The sequence below is a fragment of the Nicrophorus vespilloides genome, unplaced genomic scaffold, assembly GCF_001412225.1.
Source record: "Nicrophorus vespilloides isolate i.1.1-1 unplaced genomic scaffold, Nicve_v1.0, whole genome shotgun sequence".
Taxonomy (NCBI): Eukaryota; Metazoa; Arthropoda; class Insecta; order Coleoptera; family Silphidae; genus Nicrophorus; species Nicrophorus vespilloides.
Window position 1 is genome coordinate 73,051 of NW_017096352.1, and position 18,135 is coordinate 91,185.

The 18,135-nt window shown below is 33.8% G+C and overlaps 4 protein-coding genes and 1 long non-coding RNA gene across 7 annotated transcripts; 4 read left to right on the forward strand and 1 right to left on the reverse strand.

Annotated features, from left to right (window-relative positions):
• The first annotated feature begins 155 nt into the window (after positions 1 to 155).
• Positions 156 to 1,016, forward strand: LOC108556740 (RNA-binding protein 8A). The gene is made up of 4 exons (XM_017912954.1): positions 156 to 343; positions 406 to 549; positions 604 to 865; positions 919 to 1,016. The coding sequence occupies exons 1-4, from the start codon at positions 283 to 285 to the stop codon at positions 947 to 949; spliced, it is 498 nt and encodes a 165-aa protein (XP_017768443.1). The 5' UTR covers positions 156 to 282; the 3' UTR covers positions 950 to 1,016.
• Positions 1,017 to 1,239: 223 nt separating this feature from the next.
• Positions 1,240 to 2,427, reverse strand: LOC108556751. Its single transcript, XR_001890830.1, has 2 exons — positions 2,364 to 2,427; positions 1,240 to 1,810 (listed from the first exon to the last, which is right to left on the reverse strand). It is a non-coding gene; the product is annotated as an uncharacterized LOC108556751 (long non-coding RNA).
• On the forward strand, positions 2,053 to 4,699 carry LOC108556750 (major facilitator superfamily domain-containing protein 12-like). Of its 3 annotated transcripts, none has more exons than XM_017912987.1 (9): positions 2,053 to 2,146; positions 2,567 to 2,786; positions 2,837 to 2,939; positions 3,004 to 3,211; positions 3,443 to 3,719; positions 3,778 to 3,963; positions 4,018 to 4,280; positions 4,333 to 4,439; positions 4,529 to 4,699. In XM_017912987.1, the coding sequence occupies exons 2-9, from the start codon at positions 2,580 to 2,582 to the stop codon at positions 4,615 to 4,617; spliced, it is 1,440 nt and encodes a 479-aa protein (XP_017768476.1). In that variant the 5' UTR covers positions 2,053 to 2,146; positions 2,567 to 2,579; the 3' UTR covers positions 4,618 to 4,699. The 3 variants fall into 3 exon arrangements, with proteins under 3 accessions (XP_017768476.1, XP_017768477.1, XP_017768475.1); XM_017912988.1 differs by lacking the exon at positions 2,053 to 2,146 and adding an exon at positions 2,256 to 2,370 and having other exon boundaries at positions 2,422 to 2,786; positions 4,333 to 4,443; positions 4,529 to 4,619; XM_017912986.1 differs by lacking the exon at positions 2,053 to 2,146 and adding an exon at positions 2,257 to 2,370 and having other exon boundaries at positions 2,422 to 2,786.
• A 650-nt stretch (positions 4,700 to 5,349) lies between these two features.
• LOC108556739 (4-coumarate--CoA ligase 1-like) lies at positions 5,350 to 7,272 on the forward strand. The gene is made up of 6 exons (XM_017912953.1): positions 5,350 to 5,459; positions 5,507 to 5,714; positions 5,768 to 6,089; positions 6,141 to 6,807; positions 6,863 to 7,028; positions 7,087 to 7,272. Exons 3-6 carry the CDS (start codon positions 5,875 to 5,877, stop codon positions 7,212 to 7,214), a joined length of 1,176 nt encoding a protein of 391 aa, XP_017768442.1. The 5' UTR covers positions 5,350 to 5,459; positions 5,507 to 5,714; positions 5,768 to 5,874; the 3' UTR covers positions 7,215 to 7,272.
• A 301-nt stretch (positions 7,273 to 7,573) lies between these two features.
• LOC108556738 lies at positions 7,574 to 16,668 on the forward strand. Its single transcript, XM_017912951.1, has 2 exons — positions 7,574 to 7,705; positions 16,204 to 16,668. Exon 2 carries the CDS (start codon positions 16,231 to 16,233, stop codon positions 16,651 to 16,653), a length of 423 nt encoding a protein of 140 aa, XP_017768440.1. The 5' UTR covers positions 7,574 to 7,705; positions 16,204 to 16,230; the 3' UTR covers positions 16,654 to 16,668.
• Positions 16,669 to 18,135: the final 1,467 nt, after the last annotated feature.

An 18,135-nucleotide genomic window follows, 5' to 3' on the forward strand; every position in this document is an offset into this window, starting at 1 on the left:
GAAGTCAATATAACATTGATCTATTTTTTATTTATTATAAGAAAACAAATACAAAGTTCAAAATACTTTGATCATTTACCTTCGCGTGATAAAAGTTTTTAAATTTGATGCGCGCGTTTTTTTTTTTTTGGTAACTTTACCATCCTCACGTTGGTAATACCACTTTTTGTATAGTTTGGTTTGTTGTTAATGACCGTAAACTTTACGCACTTCGCAAGTTTGCTTCGTTTTACTTTAACTGTACTTTTGTATTAATTTATTAATTAATATAATATTGTCGAAATGGCCGACGTTCTAGATATCGATGATTCCGTGGAGTTGGATGTAGATGAAGAGGGTGATCGTATGTACCATGATTAATAACCTAAAAATGCTTTTCTAAAATCATTTTCTTGTAATTTTCAGAGAGCGTTATCCGGCTTAAGGATAAAGTGACTAAGAGGAAGGGCAGAGGATTTGGTTCAGGTGGATCTCAAAGATCCGACAAAGTTAGGAATTATGAGACTGTCGATGGAGGTGAAGGCAGTGATGCCATGGGACCACAAAAATGTATTAAAACTTGTTCTATTTGTTGTTTTATGATTTAACTTTTGTTGTTTGTAGCTGTGGAAGGTTGGATCCTGTTCATTACCTCTGTACATGAGGAGGCTTCAGATGAGGATTTGAATGAAAAATTCTCTGAATACGGTGTTATAAAGAATATTAACCTTAATCTGGACAGGAGAACTGGATTCTTGAAGGGATATGCCCTTGTTGAATATGCAACATTTGAGGAGGCAGACAGTGCTAGGCGGGCATTAGATGGCTCAGATATCTTGGGACAAGCTATCAGTGTTGACTGGTGTTTCGTTAAAGGACCAAAGAAGTAAATTTAATATTAGTGATTAGGAATGAATCAACTAAATGGTTTTGTTTCAGGAACAAGAGAAGCCGTAAATCCAAGCATTAGGTCTATAATATAGTTATTTTTTTATTTATGTGAATGTTTTAAAATAAAGTACGTTTTCTACTTAAAATATCTTTATTTATTTACCATAATCATCAAATTAGGTTAGTGATACTTCAATGAGAAGTAGGAGGATGCTAGATAAGTTTCAATTCGTTGAGGTTAAATTGCATCGTTTTAGTTTGAAAACAAATGTATACACATTGATATTAGGTAAAGACAATAAATTAACATAATTATAAGAGTGTAATTTTCCTAAACATAATTTTAGTTAATTAAAAAAAGTTCTTTAATTAGTTATGGTTTATTCATCTTCTTCAAGTAGTAATTCAAACAACTAAAGTACCAGTCATACTTCTTTTCAGTTACATTGAGTTTGGGCATCCTATGAAACTTGAAAGCGCTGATTTTGCATTCGTCTTCGTTTTTCTTACTTGATATTTGGGCATGGATCAATAGGCAATCGCCGATCTTTAAACTAGAAACAGGTGGGCAGGTATTCGTCATTTCCTCTCGTACCAGTTTCACCAAATTCATTAGATAATCCTCAGGATTTATTTTTGAAGTCTCATACAAGTATTGCTGCTTCTCTTCATCAGAACTTATCATCATCATTTCCATTATACCAGTGCCATCATCAATTTTCAAAAAATATTTTCCTCTCTGACATTGTATATCCACAACATCGCCCATAATAAGAAATGAACTAAAAAGCATATTATTATCCTTGATTGAATTATCCATTGGATTTATTTCGAGATTGCTGAATCTCGATATTAGCATTGGGGGAACCAAGTTTACTTCGCCTTGAGGCGATATAAGCTTTACAAATCGATTATTCCAATCCATCATTTGAAATACTTCCTTAAAAAAAAAATTGATGTTAGCATAGGCTTATTTCTATTTTCAAGTGGAAGGGACAAAATAGTATATTTATCTTAATTAGGGCAATAAGTAATAACTTCGTTTATAGCAAAAAAATATTATGAAACAACATGTATGCAAACACATTAACTTATCAAGTGATTTTTTTTTGTTTTCTTCATAAATTGCCATTTTCTTTCATTTGCTATTCGTTTCTAAGGAGGTAGAAGAGATAATATTAAACTAGTCTTTAGATAATACTGAATGTTTACAAGAATAATCAATTTCCGTATATTTAATTAACTTGTTTGTACTCATCTTCTGAAGGCAAGAACGGTAAGTTTTTAATTGTTTCTAACCTAATTATCGAAACGTAAAATATAATGTAAAATCATTAAATTAACAAAGTAATTCAAACTTTGACAAAGAGCATTAACCTATGGCGCCACTAACGGCTAACGTAAGAAACCTTTTTATTGCCACGACCATATGGTTACAAAATTATTGTTGTTATGGTATATATAGTAATGACCAATGAGATAAGAGTACTCACTTCCTGGGTAAGACTTCTTATTTGCGGTGTTTCTTTCTTTATTGATAATATTTTGAAGGTTATGTCTGATGATAAGTTCTATGAGTTCATGGTGATTCACTGCATTATTAACTTTCTTCGTAATCTGTATAACAATGCAAATATCAAAGAATGCAGGAGATTAACACAGAATAATCGTTATTGACTCATATTGTTTTCAACAGTACAGTAGCAAACATGGAGTCAAGTGTGCAGCATCTAATAAGCAATGAATACACAGAGATTTACAGCAGAATACCATTTCGTCTACAATTATCCTATGGAGTAGGACATGTCTTAAATGATGTGTGTGCTTCTATGTGGTTCACCTATCTCTTGGTGTTCTTTCATTTAGTTTTGAATTTTAGTGCCTCAGATGCTGGTATCATTTTATTAGTAGGACAGGTAAGTTTACTGTATTTGAATTTATTTGTTGTATTTAACATTATCTATAGATTTCAGATGCTTTGGCAACTCCATTTGTGGGTTTCCATTCAGATCAATCAGATGATTTTTATATTTGTAGATATGGTAGAAGGAAAATTTGGCACTTGCTGGGTAATAACAAAGATAATGATAATTTTCTATTTGAAATGCGATAATCTTGTTTGTTTACTTTCAGGCACGATCTGCGTCATCGGTTCCTTTCCCTTTATATTTTCCCCTTGTCCCTCATGCGAGAACAGTCACAGAGAAGCTCAACTTTTTTATTATTGCATTTTCGTAATAATATTTCAAATCGGATGGGCTGCAGTGCAAATTTCGCACTTGTCACTTATACCTGAACTAACGCCGAACGAGCACGACCGCACAAAATTGACTGCGATAAGGTATATCCTCATGTTCAGTATTAAAACATATATCTGTTTCATTACAACTTCAATCACTTGTATATATTAATTTTAACTATCATTTTAACATAAATTATCCATTTTGACTAACTTGGGTTATTTGGCTTTTAATTTATATGCTTTATAGCATTTGCAGCCATTTTGGGAATAATTTATTTAATGTCCTGTGTGAAATTGTTGAAACAGAGTTTGCTATTTGAATTTTTTTAGATATTGCTTTACTGTAATTTCGAATGTCGTAGTGTATTTAATCACATGGTATGTGCTGCATATAAGCAGTGATAATCCAGATGATGCCCAGATTGGACCAAACGACGCACCAGAATTTCAAAAGGTCGTTTGGATCGGATTGGCTATTGGGATTTTTGCGTCTTTTATATTTCATATTTTTGTGAAGGAAAGCAACGGGCATACAGGAAATGATGTACGTGGAGGACAGCTTAGAACAAGCGTTGTTGATTTGTTAACAAGCGTGGAGGTTTACCAAGTAAATTGATATTTTTTTATTTATATTCCCTTCAAATATAAGATGGTCATTGTTTTAGGTGGCTGTAGTATACATGTCTACTAGGTTATTCGTGAATTTGAGCCAGGTTTTCATACCGCTATACTTGCACGAAACTCTCAATATGGCAGCTAGCGCTTTGGCCTTGATACCTTTAGTCATGTTTATTGGAAGTTTTGCAACTGCAATGACTATTGAATTTTTAAACAGGGTTTTTGGACGCGGGGTATGCTGAGTTGGCAAACTGTTGCTCAGGATATTGATTTTTGTTTACTTTTAGATATCATATATATTGGGGACTATTCTCGGGGTTTTAGCTTGCGTTTGGATACAGCTCAGGGATGGTCAAGATTTTGTAACGTACGATATATACGCGGTGGCCGTGTTATTCGGCGCTGGGGGTTCAATTATTTTGGTAACCAGCCTTGGAATCACCGCCGATTTGATAGGAGATAAAACTGGAAGCGGGGCTTTCGTTTACGGCGTGATGAGCTTCTGTGATAAACTTGCTAACGGCATTGCCGTGGTCATAATTCAAGAGCTGTATGTATCTATAATTACAACCTAATTTATTTTCATAACATTTTTCATTTAGGCACTCTGGGGCAGCGAGTACGTTCTACAGGGATGTATTAACTTATGTTTGCGGAGGTTTCACTATAATGGGATCCTTAGCTGTGCTTACCCTTATGAAAAGAAGAGGTAGGTATGTGTTCGGTGATAACCGTGTCTCTATTTGTAGCAATCTATATAGAACTATCATATCATTTAATTTTGTTTCTTTTAAACAGGAGGAGGTAGGGAAGGTTATGAAAATATTCCTGGAAATACCAGTATTAACGACGACAGCAATCTACGAGACTCAATCGTAGTTTCCTAATTTGGACAGGGTTGATCCAATTATAGTTTAATAACGATATAGAATATTTATACAATATAGAGGATTGTTAAATACTAAAGAAGATTTTAAGAATATACATTTATTTATAACAAGAAACGAAGTTTTATTAAATTTCCAATAATTGTTTACTATAAAACAAGAAAACATTTTCAAACATCGACTATAGATGTCGTTATCTACTATATTAAAGATATCCGGTGGCAATCACAAGCCCGACAACCGAAATCCCGACGTTCGAAATCCTGGCTGGCTCAAAATCCCGACAGTGTCTTATTATTATAAATTTCTACAATAACATTTTTATGGTAGTCGGGATTTTGATTATCGGGATTATGACAGAGTCGGGATTTTGACAAAGTCGGGCTTTCAAGCATTTAATACAGCCAGGATTTCAATAAACGGTCTTTCGGTTGTCGGGCTTGCGATATAGACCCAAGATATCAATAAATTAAATTGCATCAATACATTCTTATTTTTATGCTAATTTATTGTGCGAATTACAAATGTATTAATTGATGCTTCTATTGACCTTTGTATGAACGTAATGTTAATACGGAATTTCTCTATTTTTCTGTAGATTTCTTTTAATTATAATGCTACATTAATGGAAACATTATAAATGCATTTAATGCTTCATGTGCAATTATACTTGCAAGATATAAAAGGAGTAATTTTCATTTTCGTCATAATAAATTATTATTTCTACAATGCACAACGCTAAAATTTTGTCTTCTGGTCCTGAAAAGACTGACCTTCCGAGATGTTCAATTGGCGATATTGTCTTTAACAATTTGAAAAAATTTGGAACGAAAACTGCTCTGGTAAATATTGTAATATTGTGAGATATTTGAAATATTTTGGTTTTCAGATAGACGCATTTTCCGGCAATATCTTAAGCTTTCGCGACGTATTGGAAAAATCTGTTAAGCTGTGTTCCATCTTCAAGAAGCTTGGTATTAAAAAAGGGGATATTATATCTGTATTAAGCGAAAATGATATTCAATATTTTATCCCTTACATCGCATGCTTATACACTGGAGTAATTGTTAACAATTTAAGTCCTAATTATACTACGTGTACGTTTTAATCCAATTAAATTAAGTATTTGATTGACTTATGTGTGTTTCAGTTGAACTAACCAGTTATTTAGGACAAACTAATACAAAACTGATTTTCTGCTCAGAGAAAGCTTTCAATACTTTATACGAAATAAAGAAGACATTGACTAACATCCGTATGATAATCTTGTTCAATGGGGAACCGCAAAGGGATGCAACCAATTTGGAAAGTATCTTAGAATTAGGTGACTTTAATTTAGAAAAGTTCGAACTGGAGAAGATCGACCCCAAAGTGGATATTGCTTTGATCCTTTATTCTTCCGGAACTACAGGTATGCCGAAAGGGGTTCTCCTGACTCATGCGAATTTAAGGATGCCGTTTGTTTACATGGGGTAAAACAACTATATGCATGAAATACATCTTTAAAATATATTTGATTTTAGGTCTGATGGTTTTGAATCGAACTTATCCGATATTTACGTCCAAGTCACTCCTTGTACTCATATCATAGGTACAATGATGTTTGGGGCAGTTTTTGGATACGGAAGCACTCTAATTTTCCTCAAGAAATTTGAACCTGAAATGTTATTGAAAACAATAGAAAAATATAAAGTTAACAAGGTTATGTTTGTTCCGCAAATTATACTTTTCTTGATCAAAACAAATTTGTTGGAAAAATATGATATATCTACGCTGACTAAATTCTACTGCGGAGGCGCTATGTTGAATAAAGACACAGTAGATCAGTTTTTGAACAAAATGAAATATTGCAAATTGCAACAAGTTTATGGTCTGACGGAGACCACTGGAGCTACAATTATGAGTCCCAAGGATGATAATACCGGAAGCATCGGAAAGATAATGCCAAATAATCGTTGCAAAATAGTTGACATTTTGACTGGAAAAGCGGTGGGACCTAATGAAATCGGCGAGATTTGTATCATAGGAGATTCTATCTGCAATGGATATCATAATAGGGAGGATGCCACTAGGGAACTTATCGATGATGACGGCTTCGTACACACTGGAGACGTGGGATATTACAATGAAAATGAATTAATTTACGTCATCGATAGGATCAAGGATATCATCAAACATAAGGGATTTCAAGTAAGTATAATAATATGCATTGATTATGATATAAATCTATTATTTTTTATATTAGGTTTCACCAGCTGAAATTGAGACAGTTTTGATGCTGCACGACAGCGTGGAAGACGTAGGTGCGATAGGTATACCAGATCAGAGGTCGGGTGAAGCTCCATGTGCATTTGTCGTACTTAAAGAAGGACATACCGTTTCACCTGAAGACCTAATATCATTTACAAAAAGTTAGTATATTTATTTAATTATTGATTGTTATTTATACTAATTGTATCTACCTTTCAGATTATCTGAGTTCTTACAAAATTCCAAAGCAAATTATTTATATTGATGAGATACCGAAAAACCAAATCTGCAAAAACAATAGAAAGAAATTACTTGAGTTGTGGAAAACTATGAATGTATCAAAATAATTTATGAAATTGTTCTTATTGGTGTCGGTTTTGTATAAGAAATAAATAGTTTGTTAATTATATGCTTTCAATAAAAATTAATGGTGAATTATTGAATTCTTAAATAGGAATCTGTTTTATTTTGGAGTGAAATTCTGTTGTTATATGAACAATAGAGAACTGCAGGTTAAATAATCTTAAATTGTAAGCAGGCTGCTTCATTTCACTGTAGAATACTAGTGGAGGTGTATGCAATTCCCAACAGAGGCCAAGGGTTTCGCTGGAAAGCCGGAAAATGGTGAAAAGCATAATGTAGGCGTTTTGCGACGAACGAGGGGGGTTCCATCGCGCAGAATCTTCCTCTCTCATGCGGATTCTGCGTTGGACCAATATTAGACGAAAAGAGGAAAACTTGAAAACGTGTGAGGAAATTCCGTAGCAGTCGTGCTCAGACACTTGCAACGTGAGCTCCTTAATACTTCAAGACGAAGAGAATACATCGCAAACGAGCGGTAAGTGCATCTTAACTTTACACCGTTTTATTATTACTTATTATTTTTTCTTCTTTTGAGCCGTAATATTGGATGAAAGATGCACGGGCTGTAATAGACATTTACAAGTTGGGAAAATGTTTATAAACTTTGTACTATAGCTAGCAATGTCTCGGAGAGTCCTGAAGTCGACAACGCAGTAAATGTTGTTAGTTAAGCAATACGCTGACCGGAAAATTTACGAACAAATTGCTAAATATTTGTAATTAAGTTGCAGCGCATTCTGCTTTTGTTTGGGCTATTATACAACAACGCTCTAATTTAGAATGTTTAAGCGTACATAAATTTCAATGTATTTGAATTGATTTACCTTGCTTAGAAAACTTCAACATCCAACGATTACCAGGTATATCTATAGATATGTGTATATATATATGCTTTGCAATGTGTTTTTTAGAATTATGTGATTCGAAGCCGACCTTAAGGGCATGGCAAGTTAACTTTGACATGCGCTCCACTAATAATTTCATAAAACACACATCAGCATCCTTTGCCTCCTGGCAAATATGCTGCTTTTGAATTCAAAGAGCTCTCCTCCTGCTGAGGTCAAACATCTGATGGGATTATTTATCGAGCTTTCATGATGATTTTCCAGCGGTGAAAGCCCTCAGTCATCCCTGATCAAATGAAATCACCTTCAATAAATTCTTGCTTCTTGTAAATATTTGCGGAATACCATTCGCGAATTATGTCTTCCGTGCGCTTCCAACTTTCAAAGGCGATATATATTACATGCAATAAAAACCGTAACGTTTTCTTATACATCTTACATATTTCACAATATGATGCAACATTATATCAAATTGATAGCTACATCAATTTTTATAGTAAAATTTACTAATATTGCAGAAAAAAAAAACAAATAATAAAATAAATTAAATGTATTTTAATTGAAATGAATTATTATGTTTGATATGTATGAAAATTAAATGAAGTGATCAAATTAATAAGTTTTTGTTCTTTTGAAACGAAATATAGGGGATAATTAAAATTTTATGAATGAAACGGGAATAAAAGAAATGTTATATAACGTAGGTAAAATTGAAATTAATTATAGTTTCCACTGAAAAGAAGTTACAGCAATTCGCATTCAACAAAGATGTGAATTCATCAAAAAATAAACACGTCGCGTCTGTAATCAATATGTGCGACAAATGAAAAACAAAAGAAAACAAAAAAAAAAAGATGTGGAAAATTTGTGCGCAGATCATTTGCGTGTTCGAAATGGTGCGCGGCGTATCTGCTTTTTTACCGAAACCGTAAACAGTTCGGTGTAACACTTGGAAATACCCAAACCTCACGATCTGTTACAGTTTAGTCGGGAGAGCTGCGGGGGCGCGTATTAAGTGCTAGAGCCCTTCGGAGCCGAAAATGCTCAAACAGTATCCCTACGCAGACACAGGCGGGCGCCAAATCCTGCGCCACCCTGTTTTAATCACCTTACTTAAAATTAAGCCGCCATAAAACTGAAAAACAAATTTATCTTGCCGCCACCCCACCACTTTAAGCGCCCATCTGCCACCCCCTTGAGAATCGATGCGAACAATATATATATATTTTTTTTATTGCATCCGGCGGAAAAGGGAAATCGCCTTCCTACACTTTTCACGGGAAATTCATTAGATCGCATTTCATTAAACCACTGCGCGTCGTACAAGGAAATTACATATTTTCCATTCGCGAATATAAGAGTTACGTTTAATATGCACCGATGGAAATGTGAATACTGAATATTTTCTGCATCCTCAGATAAAAGCTTAATGGAACGCGGAATCTGCGCCTCGCTCGTGTACCTTCTTATTACTTCTTATTTCCTTCATTCAATGCTAGCAAAGTCAATTTCTACGAGCTCGGTTAAGCGTAAAGGTCTTTTGTATTGATATGCACACACGGGAACATTGTTTGTGCTCGAGTATATAATTTTTTTTCTGAGGCGATCCAAGGGTGCAAGGGAAAAGCAGCTTAATAAAAGGAAATACTTGTTCTGTTATTCTTGAAACAAATTGAAAGGGAAATATTTCAAAGCGTTTCATATATACGTTTATACACATGCGATTTATTTATTTTTTTTCGTCAACAGCGTTAAATAAATTAATGTTAATTAGAAACGAAAAAATAACGAAATTAATAAAATACAATTTACTAAATAAAAATAATCTAATTATCGATGAAGTAAATTTATGAAAATTTATTCAAATTCAATTATGCAATCACCGGAAAGTCGAGGCACCCCTTGAAAATATCGCGTTTCATGCCGTAACGACGTCAGATACTTAAGTATCTCTTTATTTTACGAATCACTATTTAAGAAATAGATATTTTTTGCTTGTTATATAATTCCCTCTTTAGTCATCACAGTTCACTTACATCCGGTTAAATTCAATTGCATGGAAATTCAATTGTCGAGTGCTTTTGCTAACTTCTTCCATTGTTTGCTTCCTATTTTTCTTACCTAAAGACGCATTATAATTGGTATAATATTTGTTCGTTCCGGTGCACAAGTGAATGCTAGAAGTCTCTCAACGTAGACGGATTGTTTAATTAGCTGAAGGCTGCAGTCATTTACTTGTGAATTCTAAGTGGCTCCTGAAAACGTAAATACATTTGATGTTAATAGAAGCGTGCATGAAGTGCTGAAAGCCGCTTCGTTATCGTGACTATCTACAATTCTGTACTTTCTTCAAAAGCGAAATATAAATTTGAAACTGCAATTTATTTAATTATATTAATTAATTTGATAATAAATTAATTGAATGTTTTCAGTTTATTAATTTCCCAATTTTCTTATGCTTTATATTATTGCATTAAACATTGTTTTGCAACCAAATTAAATTGAAATTAATTGACTATTTGATTTAATAATTGAATGCAATATAACTAATTAATTGAATTGCTAATTGATGTTTGAATTATTATTATTAAAAAAAAGTTGTTTTCACAATGATTTCATTTGTTTCGGCAATTGTATTATCGAAATCCGAATAATCACAATTTTTATTATTTTCTGTACCCATTTGCTGCTTCATTGTGGTGTTATTCAATTGAGTTACGAAACGATTTGTTTTCATAGTGAAAAAAAAAAATTAAAACGAAATTGCTATTCCCATTTTAATAATGCACGTGTTTTGCTTTTAACGAATTCAGTTTCGAAATGATGTTCAGTTTTATATAAAAAAAAACAACAACAAAAATTGTGAATAATCGAGATTTCGTTGTTTCAATTTTTATTATATTTTCATTTGCTTCGTCGATTTAATGCAATTGTGCTAACGAATTGTGTTTCAAAACGATGTTTTGTTTGTACTTTTTTTTTCATATCAAAAAGTTAATAATTACGATTTCGTTATTTTTCCATTATTATGATTCCATTTGCTTTGATGATTTAATGAAATCGGCGCTAACGAATTGTGTTACATAAATGATGTTTTGTGTTATTTAAAATGAAATTTGTTTGTTTTTTTTAAATATATTTCCATTTGTTTCAATGATTTAATAACATTCCATTGCTTCAATTTATTCTATTTGTAACGCTCAGAACTTCTTACTTCACCTAATATTTTAAAACTATAACATAATTGAAATTCCTCAAATCAGTGGAAATACAATTTAAATGTTAATTAATAATATAATGTGATATTATAATGTGACTTTCCGTTCGTGGCATAGTAGGAAATTGGTCACAGAGTAGTAAATTCCAATTGCAAATTAATTTAATGAATGTCCAAATGGAATTGATACAAACAATAATTGAACAACGAGTTTAAATTAATAAAATTAGTATTAAACACAATTAATTGTAAATGGAACAACAACAAAAATTACGTTACATTATTAATATACCCGGCGCTTCCACTCAACGTTCAAGTAATGAAAAACTTTTAAAAATGTCAAATGCATTTTATTTGATTTTTTTTAATGAATTATAAATATAATTAATATTAAAAAAATATATTTCTTGTAACAGTCACACATAAACAAATAACAAATTAAAACGTCTTTCTTATAATGATAGTAAGGGCGTCTAATAGCCAAATGGTTAAGTCGCCCTACCCGCGATTCCGTTCGAATCCTGGTCAAACCAGGCCCTTTGTGAGCCCTCTCGGTGCTTGCAGCAATAGGGCCATCGTTCAACATGAATGAACAGTCAAATGAAAGAGGTTCAGCTTATGGACCTTCAGCCAAATCGAAGGACAATGGCAGTGTTAAGGATGGCAGCAGATACACAGTCAAAGGGAATAGTGGAATCGTAGGACATGAATATACTGAAGTTAACCTGGCAGCCAAACAACAACTTACAGAAGAATATAATGTTAAAAATTCCATTGAGAAGTTCACCAAAAAGTATACCATCATTAAATTTAATTAATATTGGCAGGAATAAGATTGTAAATTAAATATACTATGACATAATAAAAAAAAATATATTGATCATAGGTTTATAAATAACATTTTTATGAAAAAATCAGTATTTATAATTAATTCAAATCGAAGGAATTACAAATAATAATTGGACAACGAAAGTAAATTTATAGATTTTTTCAGGACTAAAAGAAAAGAAAGAACTGTTATGTCTCAGGGATGGAATTCTTGATGTTGTCGTTGAGGAGTCTCAGTTGTTGGGAATTTAATGAAATTCGTTTGGTTTTACATAACTTTATTTGTTACTTGGTCGATTTAAGATTCATCTGACACTATGCTCATTATATTTAGATTCTTATAAGACTATGTTCATCAAAAGGTTTTACTGAGACTATTTTTAAATACTTATTGTACTTACAAAGTTAATTCTTATTAATACTTAATAATAGGGAGTTTGAGAAGTAAGCCAAGGTTTTGAGATGACACTCCGCTTTGGTTATCAGTTGAAAATACAAAGAAATGGTACAATATTGGTCTTATAGCTTATTGTCCTCAATGGTTAGACACAACAGAACGATATTTCATAAAAGTTGAAAAATACCGAAAAAAATTCAAGTTTTGACAAAGTTGCAATTGATTTATTAAAATGTATATCGATCAAAATTTGAAAAATATTTTTCAGAAGGATTACAAAAATAAATAAAAAAGATTACGTTAATATACTTGAAGTAACGTAATGCGTTTGGAATGGCGAATACAATCTTGAATTTGGTTTCGGTACGTTGCGTAACGTCTCGGGTAATCGCCTGAAGTTCGAGAGGTAAATGCGCCGCGCCGCTTGATGCACGTCGCTAAACTTCGTATAATTCAGGCCGAATTCATGCGAATTTTTTAACGCCACAGGTCGCATTATATTTCACCGAATTATTAATCGTAATTAATTGCCACTGAATATTTCACGTGCGGAAAATGGAGCATCCTCGATGTTCGATGCGGCTTTGGAGCTCTGCTCAAACGGACGCAATATGCAATAATAATTTTAATAGGGCCGTAGAAATCCCTTTCCATATGCATTAAATACTGAATGCATATGGATTGAGAGAATAATTTTTTTTAATTCAGTATAAATTTAGTTAATTATTATTATTGTTTTTTTTAATTAAAAAGTAAAACAGTAGTAGAAAAGATTTGCTGAAAACTTAGATCTTTCAAATTATTTTATTTAATTCACGTTTAGAAACGAAGTTTAAGCTGTGTAAATTGTTCTTTTGAATCGCTGATTCTTGCATTATGAAAAGCCATAGAGAAGTAACGAGTTGCGAAAAAAAAGAGTTAGTTGAGTGGTAAACTTTTCTGATGTACGATTTCATCCCCTTTGGTGATCGCAGGTGCAACGCATTGCGAGATTAGCCGAGCATTAAGCACGCCTCGAGCAACCCTTGTATACTTTATAAAGGGTACACACGTACATTAATTATCGTCTCGAAGACTGCCAACAACATGCATCCTCGGAAGCATAAAATTAATCATATCTACTTCAATAATTTCAGCGGGATAAATGCAGTGAAAATTCATAAACAGTTCGAGGATAAAAGTAAAATTGCAAAAACAAGCTCTGTATTTGATTCCATTTGAATTTCACGTCAATACTAATGATAGTAAGAACAATTGATGTTTGATCTGGTACCAAAGATAAAAGAGACAAGTTCCTTTCATAGATATTGGCTATACCGGTATTCGCGGAATGCTCGAAGCGGGGCTCTCGCATAATAGGCTTAAGCCATAATTAGATGTGCGAGTACAAAGGTTGAATACCCGCGGCTGAGTTCTAAAGGACACGCTGTGTACCGATCCCAAGGATACACTCAGTCGTTATTAGTGATCGCAGGTTATTAAGATGCATCAGAGGAGCTTAGGGTTTTTAATGAGGCCAGGATTCCGGGGATATCTATTCTCCGGGCGACGCTAAATCCTTGCGCGTTGTAAATACGTGATCCTCCCTCGTTGAATGCGGGACTGGATATATCTATGTAAATGCGCGTTGCCAAATGGAGATAGCCTACTCCTTAGTATTTGCGTTTTCTCCCCTCAATTGCGCACCGAAAAATTTCATGTACACAAGACAATTAAACGAATCGAGTTATCCGCGAATCGCGCAAATCTAATTTGCAAAACAATTCCATCCGATTTTCTACATCGTTTTCAACTCTACATTTAATTATGATTACATTTTTTTTTACAGACTTTATAAATGTCTGTTTGTTGTACGTGCTTCGAGCGCTTAATTATAAAGTGCAAATTTGGACAAAAAATATATACGTATGTACTGTATTTATATTACAATCCAAAGTTTTTAGGTGAAATTTATTTATAAAATGAAATATTGTAAATTTAATTAAATATTGTCTATATTCTTAATCCTCCGTTACTCGCACGGCGTCTCTGGGACAAATTATCTTTTAAAACTGGAATGGTGGGACAACACTACCTCCTTCATAATGACTTACAATTTATAAAAGTAACGCGTTGAAGGATTAATATTCTTAGTAGAGTCTATGAATCGCCACGCGAGTAGCGATTTTATAATAATTTTCTTTACCTTTTTTGAAAAAGAATACGTTTTATTCTCTATATATTTACAGTTTTAGCTTTTGTTCTTATTAATTTAAAATTGTAATTGAAAATTAATTCACTGTAAACAATGTAAATTAGAAACAGGCTTATAATTAATTGAAGTGTATTATTACACTGCGTAAGCATTGGTGGACGCTATTTATACAATGCACCGTTACAACCGGAACCCACATTTTGCGAGTAAACACGATTTTGCAAATATTATTAACGCCAATAAACAATTATCATTATACAATGCGTTTAGTTTTCTGTTTTCTCTCTCTTTGTATTCTCTACTCATGTTTATATAATATGGTTTTCACGGGCCGCTGGGAATCACGCAATTCAAAGATACGCTGTGTCGGTGCGAAATTAATTGAATTTTCATTGAAAACGCTTTGCGAATCAAAAAAAAAATCAACAAAAAAAAACCGTCATGTTTTGTATACTTTTTAAGATTTATTTCAGTAATGTAAAAAAATTACAGTTTAATCAATTATGAAAATATTTTTAAGTTTTTACAATCAAATTAATTTTGTTATATAAAAATCCTTATCGATTTGAAGGTTTTGGTTGTGTTAGAAAAATATTGATTTCAATCATTCATTCGTTTTTTTTTCTGCTCTCTTTACCCCTCAGTTTCCTATCGGAAAAAGCTCGTCGAAATTTATCTGCAATCTTTATCACCACCCTCAATAAATGGGTCGCATCCGCGAAATGCAAAGTGAGGCTCGATTCTGTGAACGATCGGTGGATAGATAGTAGATAGTAATACCGAAAAGGGGGTTCCGCTTGGAAGTGACACACGAGAAAACGTTTAACTTGATGAAAATTACTTAGCCGAGGGTCGCCGCCGCCGTCGTTGTCCCTGTCCTTCCCCTCATACCATTCTGTATAAAAGGTCAAATGTTTGCCTCGCTCATCAAATTTCTGCTCGCATTCCGAGAGAACACATACACCGAATAAAAAGACATCTTTCCCTCCTTTCAGTTCTTAATGCACTTCGCAGCCCTCTGAAACCATCGAAATGAGAATCGAAATGAAAGTAGCATCGCAGCGCCGGGTGGGGATTGGGGCCAAGAAAAGAACGAGAGAAAGAAAGAGGAAGAAAGAGTACGAAACAGTTTTGGCTGGGCGCGGAATAAAAGAGGGAAAGGGATGAATCTGGAAAATCCCGGGAGCGCAAATTATCATCATCCTCTGTCCTGAATTTTTAATTAAGTGACTTAATACAGAATTCCCGCCACCCTTGGTTCCGAACGAGCGCAAATGGACGGTGAAGGGTAACCCTTCGTTTTTTCTGTCCGGTCTTTGCTTTGAATGGATGCTTGAAATATTCCGCATTGCTTGCTTTGACTTGGCTGCCAAATATTCCGGAAAGAATCTTGGCTCGCCGAGCATCAACTCTGCTTTCTACAGAATGAAGTTAAAAAAAATTATATATATAAAGCACACTCTCTGATTTTATTTTATAATTTGCTTTTCAGGTCCCCAGGACTACGTTCTGTACCGCAATGAAGCGCCCAGCTGCTTTGCTACTCCTGTTGGCCTTGGCTATGGGTACTCCTTTGACCCAGAAGCCTGCGACCGTCACGGAGATGGTGACTACCGAAGAGGTGAGCGCATCCACGGAGGAGCCAACCGGAACCATAGTGGATCCTACCACCGAGCAATCAGATTTAGTCAGTGATGAGGTTGAAGGTGTCACCGATTCAACCGTTCCCGGGATATCAACCAACGAACCCAACATCAGCACAACTACACCAAATACCGATTACCAACCTCCTAGACATATTCCCACCCTTCTCGAAGAGAAGTTAGATCTACTAGGCTGCGATCTACCCTTGCTGCCGCCACAATCGCGCGTATGGAAAGGAAATGAAACACATGAGTTGCTGCTGCCTATTACGGTGAGTGGAAAACATAATTTCAATTAACCCTTCATTATTGAGAGGTGTGAAAGTACAGTTCCCTTTCTATATTTGTTTCCTTCGGCGCCGGAACCATCTCGCACAGCGCGCTTCGATTCATCTCCGGGAGTTGATTTCGTTTAGGAATGGCGTACCGGATTGCGCCCTTCGGATTTTATTACCCTGTTATAAAGGGCCGCAGACAATGTCGATGTCTGAGCCAAATTTTGATCGGGCAAGTGATATTCATTAAAAACAACTGTGTGTTAATTTTTGATACCAACTCTCAAAGTTTTTAGTATTTTTATACAACACTTGATTCTCAAAACTCTTTATAAATTAATAATATATAAATTTGTTACACTTAAACAGAGTTTACGAAAGTATCAAAATAGTAACGATAATTACAAGATTTATGGATTAAAACAAGCTTCTTGCATAACACAATGTTATTGGCCAATTAAATATCATATTATTATGAGTAAAAACTAAATTTTGCTGAAAACAACTTTCAATTATTTACAAAACGCGCTACTTTATAGATGGATTACGTAACTGTGTTTCATTAAACTTTCGTTAAAATATTGTTTGATTAAAGCAAACACCTAGCGGAGGACAAACATGTTCCAATACAAATACACCCCCAAAACAATATCCTCCACCAGGTTACGAATATTCGATTAGGTTTATTCTGCGTGCGCGCCGCTTCTTTTTTTTATTTCCTTCCACCAGCCCTCAGTTCTGCTGAACTCGATTTGCCTCGTTTCATTAACTTTACCGGCATTCTCTTTCATTCTACTACTCTGCATTAAAATCTCGTTACATTCCGAATTTACTCATATACAAAAATACAACATTCATTTAATTATTCCCCCGGGTTGGGAATCGCTGCCATAGACTGACGAGCCAGTTGAAGTAAGAGCCAGTTCTGTAAGAATAAACAAATATATTTTTAACCTTTAACTACTCGCGCGGTGTATTTTATACACCACATGTATTAGAGCCAGACGGAGTTTGTTAACTTTTTTTTTTTTAATTAGATTTATGACTATTCGTAATACATTATTATAATAATTTCTGAATGAGAATTGTCGTCATTACCCTCTATATAAGCGCGAGTAAAGGTATCAGCATTGTATACTATTACAGCAATACTGCAGAGCAAGAACGAACAACTTCTTTGTGTCGCAATCAACACAATATTACACCGGCATTTAGTAAACACTATGGGCATAGGTTACGTTAAGTGTCATAGATGGGAGAAATAAAATATAGATGTATTATCATTTCTTAGAAAATTGCTAAAGGTTAAATTAAAATATACGTAAATACACTAATTATGTTAGAATTTAATAAGCGAAACACGTGTAAGTGTATAACTGATGAATTGGATAGATTTTAAATATAGAATTTAATTTTAATCCCATAGATAAACCAGCTTATGGTAAATCTAATGGATCAAAACGAGATCCGTAGCATATTCTGTATGAAACAGGTGCAACCTCGTGA

Coding starts and splice junctions, on each gene's coding strand:
- LOC108556739 (XM_017912953.1), top strand. CDS start 5,875: ATGATAATCTTGTTCAATGGGGAACCGCAAAGGGATGCAACCAATTTG. Junction 6,090..6,140: donor ATGCCGTTTGTTTACATGGG/GTAAAACAACTA, acceptor ATTTGATTTTAG/GTCTGATGGTTTTGAATCGA. Junction 6,808..6,862: donor TCAAACATAAGGGATTTCAA/GTAAGTATAATA, acceptor TTTTTATATTAG/GTTTCACCAGCTGAAATTGA.
- LOC108556740 (XM_017912954.1), top strand. CDS start 283: ATGGCCGACGTTCTAGATATCGATGATTCCGTGGAGTTGGATGTAGAT. Junction 344..405: donor TGTAGATGAAGAGGGTGATC/GTATGTACCATG, acceptor TGTAATTTTCAG/AGAGCGTTATCCGGCTTAAG. Junction 550..603: donor TGCCATGGGACCACAAAAAT/GTATTAAAACTT, acceptor TGTTGTTTGTAG/CTGTGGAAGGTTGGATCCTG.
- LOC108556738 (XM_017912951.1), top strand. CDS start 16,231: ATGAAGCGCCCAGCTGCTTTGCTACTCCTGTTGGCCTTGGCTATGGGT.
- LOC108556750 (XM_017912987.1), top strand. CDS start 2,580: ATGGAGTCAAGTGTGCAGCATCTAATAAGCAATGAATACACAGAGATT. Junction 2,787..2,836: donor TCATTTTATTAGTAGGACAG/GTAAGTTTACTG, acceptor CATTATCTATAG/ATTTCAGATGCTTTGGCAAC. Junction 4,440..4,528: donor TACCCTTATGAAAAGAAGAG/GTAGGTATGTGT, acceptor TCTTTTAAACAG/GAGGAGGTAGGGAAGGTTAT.